The sequence below is a fragment of the Pseudopodoces humilis genome, chromosome 23 (genome assembly GCF_049639895.1).
Source record: "Pseudopodoces humilis isolate 2021_Gansu_Grassland_sample_001 chromosome 23, ASM4963989v1, whole genome shotgun sequence".
NCBI classification, from domain to species: Eukaryota; Metazoa; Chordata; class Aves; order Passeriformes; family Paridae; genus Pseudopodoces; species Pseudopodoces humilis.
In genome coordinates, this window is record NC_142222.1 from 5,959,240 (window position 1) to 5,977,705 (window position 18,466).

General features: G+C 54.0%; 1 protein-coding gene across 2 annotated transcripts; it reads right to left on the reverse strand.

Moving 5' to 3' along the window:
* Positions 1-16,158, reverse strand: MMP28 (matrix metallopeptidase 28). Of its 2 annotated transcripts, none has more exons than XM_005525966.3 (8): positions 16,052-16,158; positions 8,650-8,726; positions 6,680-6,825; positions 5,047-5,268; positions 4,491-4,736; positions 3,958-4,107; positions 3,328-3,495; positions 1-2,098 (listed from the first exon to the last, which is right to left on the reverse strand). In XM_005525966.3, the coding sequence occupies exons 1-8, from the start codon at positions 16,142-16,144 to the stop codon at positions 1,704-1,706; spliced, it is 1,497 nt and encodes a 498-aa protein (XP_005526023.3). In that variant the 5' UTR covers positions 16,145-16,158; the 3' UTR covers positions 1-1,703. The 2 variants fall into 2 exon arrangements, with proteins under 2 accessions (XP_005526023.3, XP_087922291.1); XM_088066165.1 differs by having other exon boundaries at positions 5,027-5,283; positions 6,643-6,825.
* Between the last annotated feature and the right edge of the window lie 2,308 nt (positions 16,159-18,466).

The following is an 18,466-nucleotide window of genomic DNA, read 5'->3' on the forward strand; positions in this document are numbered from 1 at the left end:
TCTCCAAGCCCTTGGGACTCCCTGCAGGCAACGTCACCTTATTATCATTCAATTCCAATGAAAATGCTGTGGGGGCGTTTCTTTGGCAACGTGGAAAATCCCCTGAGGTTTTAGGCAGATGAGGATCCTGTGTCTGCACATGAAGGGCTTGCTCACAAGTGTTGTGGAGAAAGGGAAGAGTGCTGGCTCCCCATCCTGCCAAACCCAGAGCTCAGCTGGCATCTGGCACTGAGAGCCCTGGGGAAGTACCAGCCCTGGCACCCTGCTTAGGGCAAGCCCTGCGCTGCAGGGACGGTCTAGAACAGGCAAAAATGAGTAAAAAAAGGAATAATTGAAGCTGCTGGAATCAGGAGGGCACCCTGACACGGCAGGACAGCCCAGCACCCTGACAGAGTACAACAGGACCCAGTGGGCCTGAGCCCTGGGAGAACCACTGCATAAAAGGTTTCAATAAATAATTTCATAAAGCTGAGACCTGTCTTGCTCAGCACCAGTGCCTTGGAATTCCAGCCCTAGGGGAGCTGAGGTCCATCCCCAGCCCTGGGAGCTGAGGTCCATCCCCAGCCCTGGGAGCTGAGGTCCATCCCCAGCCCTGGGAGCTGAGGTCCATCCCCAGCCCTGGGAGCTGAGGTCCATCCCCAGCCCTCTGCTGACAGGACGTGCCCAGGAGCCAGCAGCGTTTCCAGGTGGGGAGTCTGCCTTGGGAAAGGAATGAGGAATATGCAGCCACACTGTCCCTGTGAGCCTGCATGCACAGACATGTCCTTCTGTCCTGCTCGCCCTCTCCTCTTCCCCTCCTCCCCTGTTATTCGTCACCCCTGTTCATCCAGGTGGGGCTCAGGGACTCAGGAATTCGCTGATCCCGTTCCTTGCAGAGCCAGCAGAGCACAGGCACTTTCTCTGCACACAGTGAGGGCTGCCAGGTGAGCACCACCCTTGCTGGACCCTGCAGAAGCCACCCAGGCACCCCAAACCCATCCAAAAGCCAATGCTCCTGCTGCCTGCCAGCTGCACAGTGACAGGGCCAGCAGCTCAGCTGAGCCTCCCCTTTCTCTCCACCCCAAACACCAAACCCCTCTGCTTTCAGCCCCCAAATCCCACTGTGGTGGTGTCTCAGCAGAGCACCAGGACATGAGCACAGCCCAGCAAAGCATCCCCAACCCCGGGGTCTGAACAAACTGCAGGGGCAAAGCTCCACATGGACCCAAATTTTTGTTCAAATGTCTCTTTTTGTTTTAAGCAGGAGATGTTCTCAGTCTGCCGTTTAAAACCATCCAAACCCCAAAGCAAGCAGCAGCCAGACACTTCTCTGCCATAGGAAAGTATCAAAAAGTATCAACAAAGATATCAAAAAGTATCACCAAACCCCAGTCTTGGTTTAAAAAAGTGTAACAATATCCTGAAAGTTAACAGGAATGTGTGTGTTTGCAGTCTCCATGGCTGATACTTCTTTTTTGGGTTTTTTTTGATGGATTTTTTTTTTTTTTCTCCAAAAAAAATCCCGTGTCCCAAAGCCTCCAGGGCACCTGGCTGTGGCACATCTGTCCCAGCTGCATCCTGGCTCTGCTGGGTCACGGCTCCATCCATCCACGGGCAGCCAGTCCCTGCCCAACCACGCTCAGACAGGAGCCAGAGCCGCACAAAGGGGGATCCGGGCAGCAGGGAGCGAGGTGAGGTCCGGACCCCCCCGTTCCATCCCGTGCTCAGAACAGGACCTGCTCACTGTTGGCATCCCAGCAGCCCATCCAGGCCAGCTGTGCTGCCCATTTGCCGCTGGCCACCACTCGCAGCTTGGTCTGGTCGAATTTCCAGTACTGCTCATCCCGAAAGAAGTAAAGGGAGCGGTCTCGGTGGGTGAGAGCCCCGGCCGTGCCCGGGGGCAGCCCTGCCCAGTCCCGCAGGCTGCGGGGGTAGTAGGGCTCCACGGCCAGCGGCTCCTCGCCCAGCACGAAGTACTTGGGGCCTTTGAAGAGGACGAGCCGGCGGAGCTGCTGGAAGTAGAGAGCGGTGTCCGGGTGCCGAGGGAGCCCCAGGGCGCTGCATTTTCGGGGAAATCCTTCCTCCAGCTTGGAGCCGGCGTAGCGCCAGCATCGGCCGCCTGCGGGGAACGGGGAGGGGTCAGAGCACATCCTGGTAGGGTCTGTGGCAGGAGGAGATCCAGATGTGGACAGACTCTGCCACAGGACCAGCCTTGTGAAGTGTCAGTGACATCCGTCCCACCGGTGACCCAACAGGAACCAATGCGGGGCTGCCCCGAGGACCAGGCTGGGGGGAAACTGAGGCACGGCAGCTCAGGGGCTTGAAGGAATGGAAAAGGACCACCAGGGACAGAGCAAGGCCACCACCATGCTGGCAAACCTCCCCCTGATCCTGCACAGCGAATGGGACAGTCACAAACAGATCCAGCTGAGGCTGGGACATCCCGGACCAGCACAGAACTGCGATGGGGAGCGGTGGCTTGGCTGTCCCCACAGCACCCTGTCCCCACAACAGGGCAGACAAAAGCCCCTTTCTGCTCACAAGTCACAGCCTGACGCAGCCCTGGGGAGGATGGAGGGAGTGGTGAGGGCTGGGGGGGCAGAGGGGCTTTGGCTCTGCCCCAGCTGCAGCACAAAGCCCCTTTTCTGAACAGCCAGTGACTGCTTTCCCCTAAAAGCTGGGGCTGACCCTGGCAGCCAGGCTGCCTGGTTTGACCTTCCTCTCCCCATCTGGCTGCCAGGCAGCTCAGGGATGGTATCCCAGCTCCTGGGGCAGTTTATGGATGATATCCCAGCTCCTGGGGCAGTTTATGGATGGTATCCCAGCTCCTGGGGCAGTTTATGGATGATATCCCAGCTCCTGGGGCAGTTTATGGATGATATCCCAGCTCCTGGGGCAGTTTATGGATGATATCCCAGCTCCTGGGGCAGTTTATGGATGATATCCCAGCTCCTGGGGCAGTTTATGGATGATATCCCAGCTCCCAGAGCAGCTCAGCCTCCAGGCACAACACAGGGATCCATGTGCACCATTAACCCCCCCCCACACACCCCTGCACCTCGTGGTTTGGGGAGCATTTTCTCCCCAAGACCCAGCACCTGGATTTGCTTTGGCACACCAGTGAGCGCTGCCCTCCTGATGGGGAAACTGAGGCACCAGGAAGTGATGTGGCTGCCAGGGCCATGTGGCTCATCCACGGCAGAGCACCAAGCCCAGGGTTTTGCACAGCCAGGACGCAGCAATGCTCAGGGACACCAACAGGAGCTGTGTGGCTCCAGCCAGACCCAGACAACCACACCGCAGGCAGGGGCAGCCCCGAGGGGAGTCCCCTGGCTGGGTCTCACCCACCTTTGAAGAAGTAGAACTTCCCACTGAGCTGGGACCAGGTGCAGGCGTCGATGCCGGCGGGGAGGCCGGGCCAGCGTGGCTGCAGTGGCCGTGGCTCGCTGGCGTTGCCGCTCGCCGACACCACCCAGTAGTGGCTGCCCTTGAAGATGTAGAGGTTGTGATCCCCGTCTGTGAGGCAGAGGGAAGGTGCCCCAGGTGAGAAATTTTATTGAACCACCCCTGCCCAGCTCCCCTCTCCTCCCCACGCAGCCCTGTGGTGATTTGGGGATCCTCAGGGTTTGGATGTTTCCTCCTGCCTTTCCAGCCACCCTCTCAGCTTCCATAATTCATTGCCTCGCCTCCAGCCGTGAGAGGATAAATGCTGATCACAGCTCAAGGCTTATCTTGCACAGCTCAGCTCCTGCAGTGATTAATCCTTGCCATGGCCCAAGTTTTAGGATGTTTTCCCTGCTCCTGACACATCTCTGTGGCTTCAAGGAGCACTGTTTCACTGTGCATCAGTGATGCCACCAGTGCCAGGAGCTGTGGAGCAGTCAAACCCCCCTTTCCCACCACGGGGAGCTGCAGCAGCGCTGGGACAAGGGCTAGGGGTGCACGTTTTGGGAGAGGCTCACGCTGGCCAACACCCACCAGCGGTTATGGCGTCGAAGAAGGAGTGGCAGTAATAGGTGCTGAGGCTCCTCTGCTCTCGGTCCCTGCTGTACAGGTCCGTGTTCCAATCCTGGAAGTGAGTGAAGACTTTTCCTGGGAGCTGGATGGCCGAGCCCTTGGAGGGCTTTCCTGGGATGGAACAAGGGGTGATGAGTCCATAGAAGGGGCAGAGAAACAACTTTTCCCAAAGCACAGGGACTCCCAGGACTCCCAAGACTCCTTGTCCCACAGGTTCCTATCCCACTCTGTAAGACAGTGGCAAAAATCCCTCGGTACCCCAAAAAACACGCACCAGCTGACAAGCGGGCAGCAAATCCAACCTTCCCTGCCCTGGAGGCGCTGGTACCTGTCCCACCTCCTGCCTTTTCCTCCCCAGCCACACACAGGGATGGGCCCCAAGTGACTGCATCCCTCTCCCCTTTCAGGGACCTGCTCCCATCCCTGCTGCTCGCTCTCCATCCCAGAGAACAGCCCTGGAGGAACCGAGGGATGCTCAGGGAAGCCGGGCTCACCGTACAAGTTCTGGACGGCCAAGATGTCATCCCAGCTGAGGACAAAATCCTTGCTGAGCTTCTTGTAGTAGGGAGACATCAGGGCGCTCTTGACGGGCGAGTGCTGCAGCCCCAGCGTGTGCCCGACCTCGTGGGCCACCACGATGAAGAGGTTGCGCCCTTTGCCGCTGTGCAGGGACCAGCGCTCGGCGCTGTCAAAGTGGGCTTCTCCTCGCAGGGGGAAGAAGGCGTGAGCCAGGGCACCTCCTGGGGACACCAGAGCCATCAGGGACCGCGGCACAGCCGGCACACGCCGCTCTGCTTTGCCTAAATGTGCCTCGGCTTTGGGTGTTGTCGGAGGAGCCTGTGTTCGGAGGGTGTTGGCAAACGGGGAGGGACTATCAGGAACACTTCAGCCGCCTCACAGGGCTGGGAGGGGGGACCCCAAATCAGACAGCAAACTGGTACAAACTGGGCTGGAGAGACTGCAGAGCCCCCATCACCCCCAGACCTCCTCCCTGCCGGGGAAGAGCCCACGTTGTAAAAGAGAAGCTTACGAGGGGGAAGCGACCAGCACCTGGCCCATCGAAGGCGTTGTTGAGTCCATCGTTGTGGTCCCCGTGGAAGAAGGTGAGGCGGATGTCGGCGGGGCCGTCCTGAGCCTCCCAGAACACCAGGGAGGACACGTTGCTCCAGAGCTCGAAGGCGGCTCTCACGGCCAGGCGCACCTCGTGCTGGGGCAGGTAGGACGGCCAGTTCACCACCCGGTACCGCAGGTGCCGCTTGTACCAGCGCCCACCTGCAACGGGAGGAGCTCAGCGAGGCCGGCCCTGGGCTTGTCCTGCCAGCCAGGGCTGCCTGAGCGGGAGGAAACTTCACGGGAATGTCGTGGTTTTCCCGAGCCGAAGCGGAAGTTGAGGCAGGTGCGTCACAGCGATTAAATCCTTCTGAAGGTGCCACCGCTCGAGCCCAGCCAAGGCTGAAAGCCTGAAACCTCTCTGAGGAGATGAGAAGCTTTGAAGTCAGCTTTTGGCTCACCGTCCTCTCCAGAGCCAAATCCAGCATGGGTCCCTGCTAGGAGGTCCCTGCTGCCTGGTGCCAGCTTCAAGTCCAGAAGATTCAGCCCAAGGACTGGATTTCTGGGAGAGGAGTCAAAGCCACCTCTGGAAAGGTGGGACCAAGGCAAAGGAGTGGGAAGGGCTCAGCAGCACAGCTTAGTGCCCGAGGCTTCCTTAAAAGATTTCAGGGGAGACAGAGCCCTGATACCACCAGCACAGCTGGGGATGAAGATGAAAGGGACAAGACTTGTGATTCCCCCTAAGCTCCCCCGAATCCCCGACCACACAGGAGGGCAAAGATGAGAATTCACAGAGTCACTGAACAGCACCACAGCCTCCTCCTCCTCCTTCTCCTCTCCTCCTCCTCCTCCTTCTCCTCTCCTCTCCTCCTCCTCCTCCTCTCCTCCTCCTCCTCCTCCTCCTGGGCTCAGGATGGCTCCTGCAAGGGACACGCTGCATTTTGGGGCTTTGGAAGGAAATGCAGAGGCTGCAGGAGGATGACAGGGCTCTCCTGGGTCCGTCCATCACCAGCCCTGCCAGATGCACAGACAGCCTGACACGGCTCAGAGCCTTTTCTTAATCTCGCCTTCGTTTTTCCCATGTCCTAAGCACAGCTGGCCCCGGCCCTCCTGCTCTCTAGGAATCCAGTTACTCATCTGTGAGCCCAAAGAGAGCTCACAAGGGACAAGAGGCCCAGTGCTGGACACACAGGAGCACAGAAGGATGCTTGGAGCAGAGTTAAACCCCTTAACACGGGTGAAATGACTCCCGGGTCAGGCAGCCAAGTGCTGGCAGATATTTGGTTACTGCTGTGTCCCTAATATGCATTATTAGTGCCAAAGGTCAGCAAAACCTGGAGATAATTTCACTGAGTGCCGGCCCCTGCCCTCCCAGCACTGAATGTGGGGCCATGGTGACCTGGGAGATGTCCAAGAGCAGTAAAACCACCCCAGAGAGCTGAATTCCGCCACAGGTGGGAGTCACATCTCTAATCACTGCTGACATCAAGTGAAAATAAAGAGCTTTAAAACCTCCAAGTGTGTCCTGGGCTGCATGGGAGGCACCCACAGCAGCCTCCCCACGAGTCCAGGATGGCAGAGCTGAGCATTCCAGACCCCAAAGCCCCCTGGGACCCTCGGTGCCGGTGCTCACCGTGCTGTGCCGTGCGCCGTGCCCGGCGTGTCCCGGCAGCGCGGCTGTCGCCGTCATCGGTGCCACACCTGGGCAGGGCCATCTGATGGAGCGTGGGGGCATCCAGCAACCCACTGGGAGGGAGGTGGGACACCCGCTGGAAATCCCTGCAGAAGTGTTATAAATACATAAATTCATATAAATATATATATAAATATATAAATATTATAATATTGGCTTTTCACAAGTATTAAGATGAATGCTGTATGTATAATTTATCAATGTTTGAACTGTCTGCTTAGTTAGGATAATATTCAATGAACAGATGATGGGGACCCTGCTGATTATCAGCACTCCCTGTCTGTGGAAAGAAGGAGCCAAGGCCCAAATTAAAAGATGATAAGAGAAGAATTAAAACCACAAGCCAAGAAACACACAAGGTGGGCCCAAGGAGTGGCCTAAACAGTTCCTGGAAAATGTAAACTAGTTAATAGAAAAGTTTGAATATACATAAAGTCTATGAATATGCATCAAGTAGATCCAGTAGAAATGGCATATAAAGGGTGTTTCCAAAATAACAGGTGTGCTCTTGGCAGAGAGCCAAGCACCCGGCTGTTTTAACCCTTTGCTTTATTGTCTTTGTCTCCTATTGTCTTTTTTTTTTTTATTTTTAATTAAACCTATTAAAATTTACCAGAACAGTGAATGTCGTTTTTCACATAAGGAAGGGAAATATCAGCACCCACATCCAGTCCCCACACTCCGGTTTTTGGTTGTGTTTGTGGCCGGGGTTTGACCTGATCCAGGGTTTTCACCCCAAAAGCTTCACACCCCAACATCGGAACTTCATCCAGCTGCTAAAACAAGAAGGATTTGGCTCTGCAACCACAGCTGTAAATCACCTCCTAGCAGGGCAAAAACAAACAGGGGAGCCTAAAATTGCCTTTTCCAGTTTTTAACCCCGGTTACTCGACTTCGCATTTAATTCTGCATTTGGCTTTGCGCAAGGTCAAGCCCTGGATGCTCCCAGAGCCGAGGTGATGTCTTTAGGAGAAATCCAGGCAGGAGCTGGCAGCTCTTCCCCTCTGACATCTCCCAGCCGTCCCCAAGCTCGGCCTCCCCGCAGATTTTATTGCGAGGCGAGCACGGGGCCATAAAAGGCCAATAAAGCAGCGAGAGGCGGGCGGCAGCAGCCGGCACCCAGCTGCAGGAGCCGGGCACGGAGCTGCCTTTCCAAAAAGGACTGGCTGTGCTTCAGCATCAGACCGTGAGACAGAGAACCTCCAGCTGCAAAAAAAAACCCTCTGGCTGCAAAAAAAAAAATCCCCTCGGAGTGCTGGCAGCATCCCTGGAGCTGGAGCTGCTGAGTTCTGACCACATTGTTGAATAAAAGTGTTATAAGTGCATAATATGTTATTGGCTTTTCACAAATATTATAATGAATGTTGTATGTATAAGGTTAGAAAACTTTGTTGTGCTAATATAGTTTCTTTTATTTCTCTTCTTGATGAAACTTTAAAATAGTGGTATAATACATATATATATATATTTATATATGTTAGACTATAACATGATATTAAAGCACAAACTACTTTTCGTCTGTATAACCCAGAGACTGAAAAGACAGTCAGAGACCCCTCCCTGCATTCTTAGATTATCTTGTCCTCCAAGCCCTCCAGGTGAAGGATTTATTGCACCCGTTATTGGAGGATATAAACCCAGTGGCACCAAGAAGATTGATCTCTTGGGAAGGGGGCAAGGTAAAAACTAAACACAGGAACATCAAAAAACTGAAGAAGAATGTATGAATATGTATGAGAATTTATGGATATGTAGTAGGGTTTTGTTTAGGGGACAATCCTTTGTTAGTAAGGTGAATGCAGAGACACCCAGCCATATCTGTATAGTTTATTTTTATCTCTTGTCTTTCTATTAAACTTTTAATTTCTATCAGAAATATGTGAACCTCGTTTTTCACAGAAGGCTCCTACCTCAGCGCCTCGGTGAACTCGGCGGGGCTGTGCGCGCTCCCCCGCTCCCTGAAGTAGCCGTACTTCTCCAGGAATAGCTGCAAGGAAAAACGGGAAAGGGGCAGCTCAGAGCACGCGTTGGCTTGGGAAGAAGATGGGAAAAAGGAGATGAGGTGTCAAACAGTGCTGCAAACCCCAAATGCCCGCTTGTTTTGCTCCTGAGAGCTCTGCGCCTCCTGTGCCAGGACGGGTTCCTGCGTGTCTCCTCCCCATCCTTTTGGGTGGCTCTTGGGGTTTTCGGCCACCACACCATGGAGGCGTAGGAGGAAAGGAGAGAGAGATGAAAACCCTCTGCAGCCATGTCATCCGCAGCCAGAGGCGACCAAAGCCACAGCTCTGATCGCCCCGGCTCAACTCAGCGATTCCAACAAAGGCCCGAGTGGGGCGGGGTGAGATGGGGTCAGGCTCAGCCTCCCCCCGTTCCCATGCAGGATGTGCTGCTGCAAAAGTGGGGACGCTCCGGGCGCAATTTGCTTTGCCAAACCATTCTTCTTCTTATCGGCCCTTGACACGGACGGAGATTGCCTCTCTGAACTCGCTCCAGCGCTTAAATTGTATGTTAAAGAAAATAAACTGCTCGGGCTGCTCCTCCCCAGCTTTTGGAGGAGTTAATAGCCGGGGTTACAGGAATGCTCCACGCCCGCCTGCCCCACGGCCAGGGATGTCTGCAGGAGACAAACAAGCTGCCCAGCATCCTGTTAGTGCAGCAGAGCCGCAGTTACAGCCATGAATAATAATCAGAATAAAAAGTGAAAGTGGCGGCTTCCCTTCCCCACATCCCAAAGGAGAGGAGTGCTGAGCACCAGGAATGCCACGGGCTGACCCACACAGCAGGGCTGCTGCCCTCTGGGAAAACGGGTGTTTTTAAAGCTGTTTCACTCCCAGCTCGTCTCGGGGTTGGAGTGTTGACCTCCACTCAGTGCTGCTCCTGACTGTGGGTCACCCACTTCTCCTTTCTGTCCCTGCAGAGGAGGCAGCAGCCCTTCCTAGGCCTTGTCACCCGGCAAGGAGAGGGAATGGTTTATGGATGTGGCAGTCCCGAGCTGTGCCAGGGCCTCTCCCCCTCCTCCTCCTGCCCAAACCTTCTGCTTGCCATGAGCAGTCATCTTCATGTCATCCCCAAAGCCATCCCCCCCGTGCCGCCACCTCCCTGCGGGCAGGGCAGGCACATCCACGGGTGCTCTGCAGAGCTCATCTCCTCCAGTTTCATCTCCTCCAGTTTCATCTCCTCCAGTTTCATCTCCTCCAGTTTCATCTCCTCCAGTTTCATCTCCTCCTCTATGCCCCTTCTACCTGGAGCATCCCCCTCCGGCAGAGGACCAGCACAGATTCCTGCCTGGACACGCTCTTTACCCAGCCCCACACAAAGAATTTGGCTGGTTTTCCCACCAAAGCCGCCTGTCGCAGCTGGAGGCTCCAGCAGCTCGTCCCAGCAGTGCCAAGAGCCTGAGCACGGCCAGAGTGACCCAGGCACCTCACACTGGCCAGTGAGTCAGGATAAATCAGGCAAGTGCCACACTGGCAGGGAGAACATTGGCTTGTTTGTCAGGAAAAGCCACAACACCTCTGTCCAGGGATGGACCATCCAGCCTGGACTTTCCATTCCTCAGGCACAGCAGGATAACCCCACCTTTATGGGGGCACCAGGAGGCAAAACCCAGCAGCAGCTCGGGATGAGCATGCAGGGATGGAGGATGTGGGGATGGAGGAGCATCCTGGGGATGGGGTGGCTCGGAGCCCTCTGAGAGCAGTTGGAGAAGAGAAGGCATCTGGCCCTTTTCCTCTGTGCTTGTATTTTTATGAAGTTCTCCTCCAGAAGCACGAGATCACCAGTTACGTATAAGGGTGCAGGGTGAAGATCCCAGTGGTGACATCACTGCAGATAAATGTGAGCTGAGAACACCCAGGATGGAAAGTCCTGGCTCTCACACCACGGTCTGAACCTTTCCTAACACAATTTTGCATTCACTCGGCACAACCTGAAGATCTTTCCTTGCCTGGAACCCAACACAACCCCATCATTAAAGCGTGAAAATGCTTTTTCCTCACCATGATCTCATGAAGGCTTCAAAGCCCATCTGGACACGTCAGGGTGCTCAGTGAAAAAAGCAACTCCTGTCCCAGCAGCTGCTCTTGAGCAGCACCAGAAGGCACAGAGGCCACCGGCTTTATCATTCCTGCCCAGAGCTCCTTGAACTTTGCAACTCCAAGCAAAGCAGCATTTTCTCTGTGGTTTCTGACCTGTGCCACATTGAGGTTCTCACACACAGGCATCGACTCTCCGGCTGCAAAACCATCAGGAGAAATTCTGTTACATTTTCTAGACACATCTACTGTCAGCTGAGGGTGATGGTGATCCTGGAAACACAGAGCTGCAGGAGAGGGATGTGCTGATCCCCCATGCCTTCAGGTATTTATCCGAGCACAGAGCACACAAATCCAAGGAGTTTTGGGGGTCCAGGGGAAGCCAAGAGCCCCATGGCACAGTGTCCTGTGCCCAAAGCAGTGCTCGAGGCTCCCCAAGCACTGCACAGCCCCACAGAGCTCAGCCAGGCTCTGGCAGGGCTGGCTGGAATCTGGCACCAGCCCATTAAACATCTCCTGAGACTGCAATGCAAAATCTGGCAGTGCTGGGAAAACCCCCTCCCTCCTGCCCCAGACGGGGAAACGCTCTTTTCCGTACAATGGGAAAAGAAAAACAGCAGGAAACCAAGAGAAACATTAATATGAAATATGCCCAGTTTCCCCTCTGCATGAGGAAGGGAGAGGAGGATGGATCTGGCTCCTGGGAGCCGGTGCTGGGGCAGAGAAGCCCCTGGGGCTGCAGCAGGGACAGCAGGAGGAGTCTGGGGGAGACAGAGGGACCCTTCCCATCTCAGGGCTCTGATGTGGAGCCTGTTGCAACCCTGAAAATCATCCCTGCCTTGGCTAAAGCCAAGGAAACACCTTGCCCTCGACCACAGGCATCCCGGGTGGAAGCCAGCCAGCAGCAAACACAATTAGCCCTCCCTGCCTGGAAGCTGGGATAACGAGAGTGCCGAGACATCAGGCTCCACTCCTGCCTGCTCTCCCCTCCAGACACGCCGGCTCTGGCTCCTTTCCAGCAGCTGAGTACCAGAGAAGCCTCACACTGAGCTCCTGCTGACCGTGCTCCCTCTGCTCTGTGGGTACAAACCCAGTGCAGGGTGGGCAAGTGCTTTGGGTCGTGATTGCAGGTACTGCCACCACAAGCTGCACCTTCAAAGTCTTTTAAACCATGACACAGCCCAGGTGGATCCTAAACCCTGGTTTCAGCATCCTCAGGCTCATTCCACATCATCTCATCATGAGAAGGAGCACAGCAGCTCCTGCTTTTCATCCTCAGTTTCCCCCAGTGCACACACACGAGGAGAGCTGGCCTGGGCCGTGTTTTGGCATGGTCACAGAAGGAGAAGCAGCTCCTCCTGCCCACGGGGTCCCTGCTGCCTGTGAGCTGCCTCCAGAAGATGTCACATCAATTAAAAACGCTCATTTGCTTCCGCTCATCCCTGCAAAGCCTCAGGCAGAGTAAGCGCGCCGCTTTTGTTTAAGTGTGTGTAAAAATATCTCTGTAAATATTATATCCACAGACACAGGGAGACACACGAGAAGGGGCATTAGCAAGCACAGAGCCTGGTCATCCTCCCACTGCAAAGGCAGAGAAACCTCAGCTGATTCTCACACTTAAAACCCCAAGCTCTGTCTGGCTGCTGGGTGTTCCCCTGCTGCGCCTAACCCAGTCCTGAAGGAATCTCCTGTCCCGCCTAGCACTCCTAAAAATCTACTTTAGCAGCAAATAATGCACTTGTCAGTAAAAATGGGGAGCTGGGGGTCTTCTAAACTCCTTCTATTTAACAATTGTGTTGTTTATAGTATAAATAAATAATGAGATAGAGTATTTCTCTCAGTCTTTTAAAGCTGAGAAGCAGTAAGCCAGGCCTAACTAAAACCCCTCCTGGTTTCACTGACTGGATGTGGCTTGGAGCAACTTGGTCTGGTGAAAAGTGTCCCTGCCCATGGCTGGGGGTGGGATGAGATGAGCTTTAAGATCCCTTCCGACCCAAACCAATCCATGATTCTGTGATAACTCCTTGGGAAGCAGCCGGCAGCTTTGCCCTGGTACTGCCAGCACCCCACACCCCGATGGGCTGCAGCACCAAAACTCCCAAATGCGACCCAAAACACTTGGGGAAAACACCGGGCTTGGCCAAACCTTCCCCTGCGAATACCAGAGCAGCTGACAAACCAGTTTGGTCATGCAGACTGGTTGTGTTTTCGTGTCTAAGGACAGAAAGGAAACGAGTCTTGCCCTCCAGCGGGGTGGGAGCCGGGGGAAGGCGCCGCAGCCCCTTGCCCGGCCGGCGATGTTTGCCCTGACAAGTGGGGATTGTTTGGGGGAGAAGCAGGAAGAAAGCCGGGCTGTTTGTGCTGCGGTGACTCACGGGGTGTAAATCACACCGGGACACTCGCTCGCCACATCCGCAGCAGCGGCTCAGGGGTGTTACAGAGCCCAGAGATGCCTCAGAGGGGCGATTCCTCCTCCTTCCATCGCCGTGCTGAGGCTGAACAGCAGGGTGGTTTTGTACAGGGAGGAGGATTTCTCTGCCTCGTTTCAGAAGGAAAATGTGGGATGCTCTGTGCCCCAGCTGACCCCCGAGCCCCACCGCGTCTGTGTGGTACCCAGGACCCTCCCTCCATCCAGCTGTGCTCAGCATCCTGCATCCCAACTGGCTGCCTGCTCCCTAAAGATGCTCAGCTGGACACTGGAGCATTTCCTAAACCCAGCCCAGAGCCCAAAAAGTGAGGCCTTGGTTCGATAAGTGGGAGAAGTCGGCGTGCACCAGATATTGCAAGATGGAAAGGAGAAGGGCAGGACAGTGCAGGGAGAAAAAATTGGAAAAAAAAATCTAAAATGAGAATTATTCAGTCCATTAGTCCTGTTTCCATTCCCTGTTTTTTCTCAAATTTCTCCCCAGTTTTTATTTCCATCAAAACAGACCTGGAGCTTCTCACACAAATCTCTGCAGGGACTTCATTGTCCTTTGTCCTTGGCTCCACAGAACCTCACCGTGCTCCTCAGTCCCACCACGGGCTGAGATCTCACATGTCTCGTGTATTTTACACAATTCCCCTGGGATCAGGGGATCTCGGGCATTACCACCCCCCCAGCTGCTGTCTGAGCACAGCCCAGCCAGACACCAGCTCTGCCAAACAATCTGCTCTCTTACATTGGGCCCTCTCCTATCTGGAGCTGATAAGATGATTTCACATACAAATGTTTCAAATTAAATTTTCGAATTTTTCCTTATTTTTTTAATTTATTTTTTTTAACTGCAATTGATATGGATTCAGTGAAAACGTGGGCACCAGCCAGGAAAAGCACACAACTGGACATTTTCACATTATTATGCAGCTAAGTTTACACAACCTATTGTTGCTAACTGTGGCTTTTTAAAAAGAATTTTTAAAAAAAATAATAAAATTTTAGAAGCAAAGCCTGGAAGTGCTCTGAAAGCCACAAGCCACCAGAACTATTTGATGTTATGGGAGAATTTCAGCTTCCTCCTAAAAGAAAATGAACTGCTTAGTTTATTTAGATGAGTTCCACTCCCCAACCTCTGCATTTCCATTGTGTGTGTTGTCCCAAAGTCCCTGGCCAGCACAGCATGTCCCCTTGGGGAAACTGAGGCAGGGAGACAGGAAAGTCACTTGCCCAGCAACTCCTCACAAGGGATCTGCCACAATCCTGGGATCTGTTCCGAAGCTTCAAGGGAGAAGAACTCAGAAGTCACCAATGAGGAGTGGAAAGGCAAATTTGGATTGTTAAAGCAGTTGTTCCAAATCAGTTGGTTTTATTTTAAAGTGAATTTTAAATTATTCATTTTCTGAGCATTAAAATCTTTACAGATTTATTTTCTCCAGGTGGCATGAGGGGATGAGGTTTGTGCACAGTGGGAAAAGCACAACTATTAATGACCTCTCTGAAGCTGCATCTCCCAACAGAAGAAACCTGTGCATCAAAACAAGCCTCTGAGCATTCCTGAGCACTTTTCCTCTCAGAGCATGTGCTCAAAATCCCAATTAATTCACCAGGACTTGCTGGCTGCAGTTGAAAATTAAGCATTTGTGCAAATGTACGTTGGATCGAGGCCTAAACAAGAAAAAATCCCCAATATGAGCCTTTGTTCACCAGCCAAATCTCACACCTTTGTCCTCCCAAGACAAACAGGAATGGATGTTGGCACTTGGTGACAATGACAGCAGGACAAACAGAATAAATCCAAACAGAGGTGATGGGAACAATCCTGGGGAGAGGCAGGCAGGGGAAGGACTGGCTTTTGTCCCCTCCTGATACAGGGAGATGGGAAGGTTTGCAGGTGCACATCACCTGTGGGGACACCTGGACACAGGTTGAGAGAGCTGGGTTGTTCATCCTGGACAAGAGAAGGCTCCAGGGACACACAGAGCCCCATCCAGTGCCTAAAGGGGCTCCAAGAGAGCTCAAGAAAGATTTTGGACAAAGGCAAGGAGAGATAGGACAAGGAGGAACGGCTTAAGATGAAATAGGGCAGACTTGGATTAGATATTGGGAAGGAATTGTTCCCTGTGAAGGTGAGGCCCTGGCACAGGGTGCCCAGAGCAGCTGTGGCTGCCCCATCCCTGGAAGATTCCAGGCTGGGTTGGACAGGGCTTGGAGCAATCTGGGATAGTGGAAATGTCCCTGCCCATGGCAGGGGGTAAAATGGGATGAGTTCTAGGTCCAGTCTAACCCAAACCATTCTGTGATTCTCTGTGGCCACAGCCCCTGGCACTCCAACACAACCCAATGGCACAGCCCCATCTCCAGCTGGCACAGCCACTCACCTGTGCCACACTCACCGCCTGTACCCAGGGCACACGTGGGTGCACAGGCGTCAGGAGCTCGTGGGCACTCACCTGTGGTGGGGATGTACTTTGGGGACACATTCATACCTATGGCACGGGCACACCAGGGACATGGGCACACCTGGGACATAGTGACACCAGGGACATGGGCACACCTTTGACATAGTGACACCAGGGACATGGGCACACCTGGGACATAGTGACACCAGGGACATGGGCACACCTGGGACATAGTGACACCAGGGACATGGGCACACCTATGGCACGGACTCAGTGGGGACATGCACAGCCGGGGCTGGGGGACATGGGCACATCAGGGACATGGGCACATCAGGGACACGGGTACACCCCTGCCACGGCCACACGCGCACACGGAGGGGACGTACACCCAGGACCCGCTCCCGCCCCTCCCCGCCGGTGCCGGTGCCGGTGCCGGTGCCGGTGCCGGTGCCGCTCCTACCTCTGCCTGCCGCCGCTGCCCCATTGCGGTGGCTGCGGGCCGAGCAGCCGCCAGCAGCCCCATGGCCAGGGCTGCCCGCAGCGCTGCTGCCATCCCCGCTCCGCTGCCGCCGCTCCGCTCGCCGCCCGCCGCCGCCGCCCCTCCCCGCCCCGGCCCCGGGGGCGGCCCCAGCTCCAGCCCTCCAGCCCCGGCCGAGGGCCGGGCTCCGGCAGCAGCACCGAGCCGAGGGGCTGTCCCTGCTCGGGGCTCCCCCCCGTGCTACCCGGCCCGGGGGAATGACCCCGTGCGTGCCCTGTCCCCCGGGAGCATCGCGCTGCCGGTGCGTCTCTCCTGCCAGCTGGGACAGTGCTCTGCGCGCTTTGAAAAGTGGAAAAGAGAAAGCAATTCCAGCTTTTCCTAAACCTGTGTTCATGGCCCAGCACACGCGGAGGCAGGGTCGTGCTGTGGGCCAGCGCTTGCCATGAGCTCAGCAGCAGAGAAGCTGGGCCAGCAGTGCAGCCCCTCTTCAGGCAAAATCTACACTTCAGAGCAGTGTTCCCTCAAGCTTTACATGATAACCACACTCTCAGGGCTGTGGTTTGTACTCCTTCTGCTTAAATTTCCCTCTCAGGCAGGGGAGGTGGTGGCCCGTGGGCGAGGAGGGGCTGTTTGCTGCACCGTGTCAGTGTCACAGCTCTCCTGCAGCTCACACACAGCTGATGATCTTGAGGGTTGCAGTGACAAGTCAACAGCTCTGTTTACTCACAGCAGTATTTTGTTCCACTATTTCGTTTTAATTTGACTAAAGCAAAAGGATGTTTTGATTCTGCTTTGGTTCAAGGGGAAAATAAATAGGATGTGACTTGTCTGCTTTTGTTTTCATGCCAGCTTCAACCCCACACCTATTTTAAAGCTCCCAGGCTCCTTCCTCCACTTTTTAATCATAACCAAAACCTGAAGTTACAGAAGCCTCTGTTGAGTGCAGCTTGAAGAGAGTTGCAGAGAGCCTGTGACACTTTGCTTTAGAGCTGGACAGGGATATAGGGAAGGGAAGCAGCATTTGAAGGAGAGAGTAAATGATCCACATAACATGGAAAAATAGGGAAGTCGCGGAGCTAAAAGGTAATAAATATGGGAGAAATGAAGGTTTTGTGGCTGGGCCAGTAAGAACTGACTGAGGAGCTGCTGCAGAGCACAGTGGGCAGTTGGCACAGCCTGAGGGATGGTGTGAGGGGAATACTCGGCCCTGGCAGCAGGGAGAGCCAAGGGATGGCCTCTCCTTACACAGGTCAGCCTCACACTTCCTTTCAAAACAAGAGCAGCTCTGTCTGCAAATGTATCCGTGTTTGTGTCGTATCTAGGAAGCAACTGATCCATCTGCTCTTCCACTTAAGAATATGGATGATGAGAAAGTGACTGGCTGGGCTCCAGGCAGAGGCAGGAAACTCCCTCCTCTGCTCATTGTAATGTGGGGAAGCGTCTGGGAGGGCACCTGCAGCCTCCAGAGCCGCCAGCTTTCCGACCGGGCATTTCCCGGGGCTGCTGCCTTAGTCCTCAGGGGTTTTGGCATTCAGATGGAGAAGAATTCATCCCAGCCTTGGGGATGCCAAATCATATTTCTCTGCAGACTTTTGGCTGGGAGTATAAAGATGTTTATCCAGCTGCTGTAATCAGAGCGGTATCAGGAACAGAAATACTATCTCATGGAAAGGTGAACAGATTTCCGGCTTCTTCAGTTCTTCAGTAGGTGAAAACTCAGAAATGAGGCAAAAAAAAAAGTTTCAGTCCTTTTAACTTCTACCCCAAAACTGAAACCTAACCAGTCATGCCTGTGGCAGAGAACCAACAAATGCTTTTGTAAAGCATTCACAAAGAGTATGGCAAATAGATCCCTACAAGCTCTGGTTGCCTAATCATTCCTGATTTCTTGTGTTTCTAGAGAAAGTCCCTCCTCTCCCTTGAGTTTAACTCAAAAGATCTCAGTGCACTCACTGAGCTCAATTTCTTTCCTAAAGACACCTCCCAGCTCAGAGAACCAGAGTGTTCCTAATTTAATATCATTTGCATATTGACCTGTAAACATCCCAGAGAACTAAATGTGATCACCACAGGTGTGGAGTCCGGCATGGGGGAGGCTGGACTGTCCACAGGGGCACATCAAGAGCAGCTGAGCATTGCAGAGAGAAGCGCTGAAGCACCAGTGGATCCCTGTCTGGGGTGAGATCCAAGAGTTCATAAACCAACATTATGAAACAGCTCTTGTGAGCTTTCTCAGAGCAGCTCTGAGTGTTTATCGTAACTGATAAGCAAATAGCAACCCTGTTACTCCTCTGTGGCAGTTCCTAACCGAGATGGATGTGATGCACAAGAACCTACCATCAAAAACCTTTAAAGCTCTGCACTGAAAACGGGTTCAAGTTGTTCCTTTTCATCCTT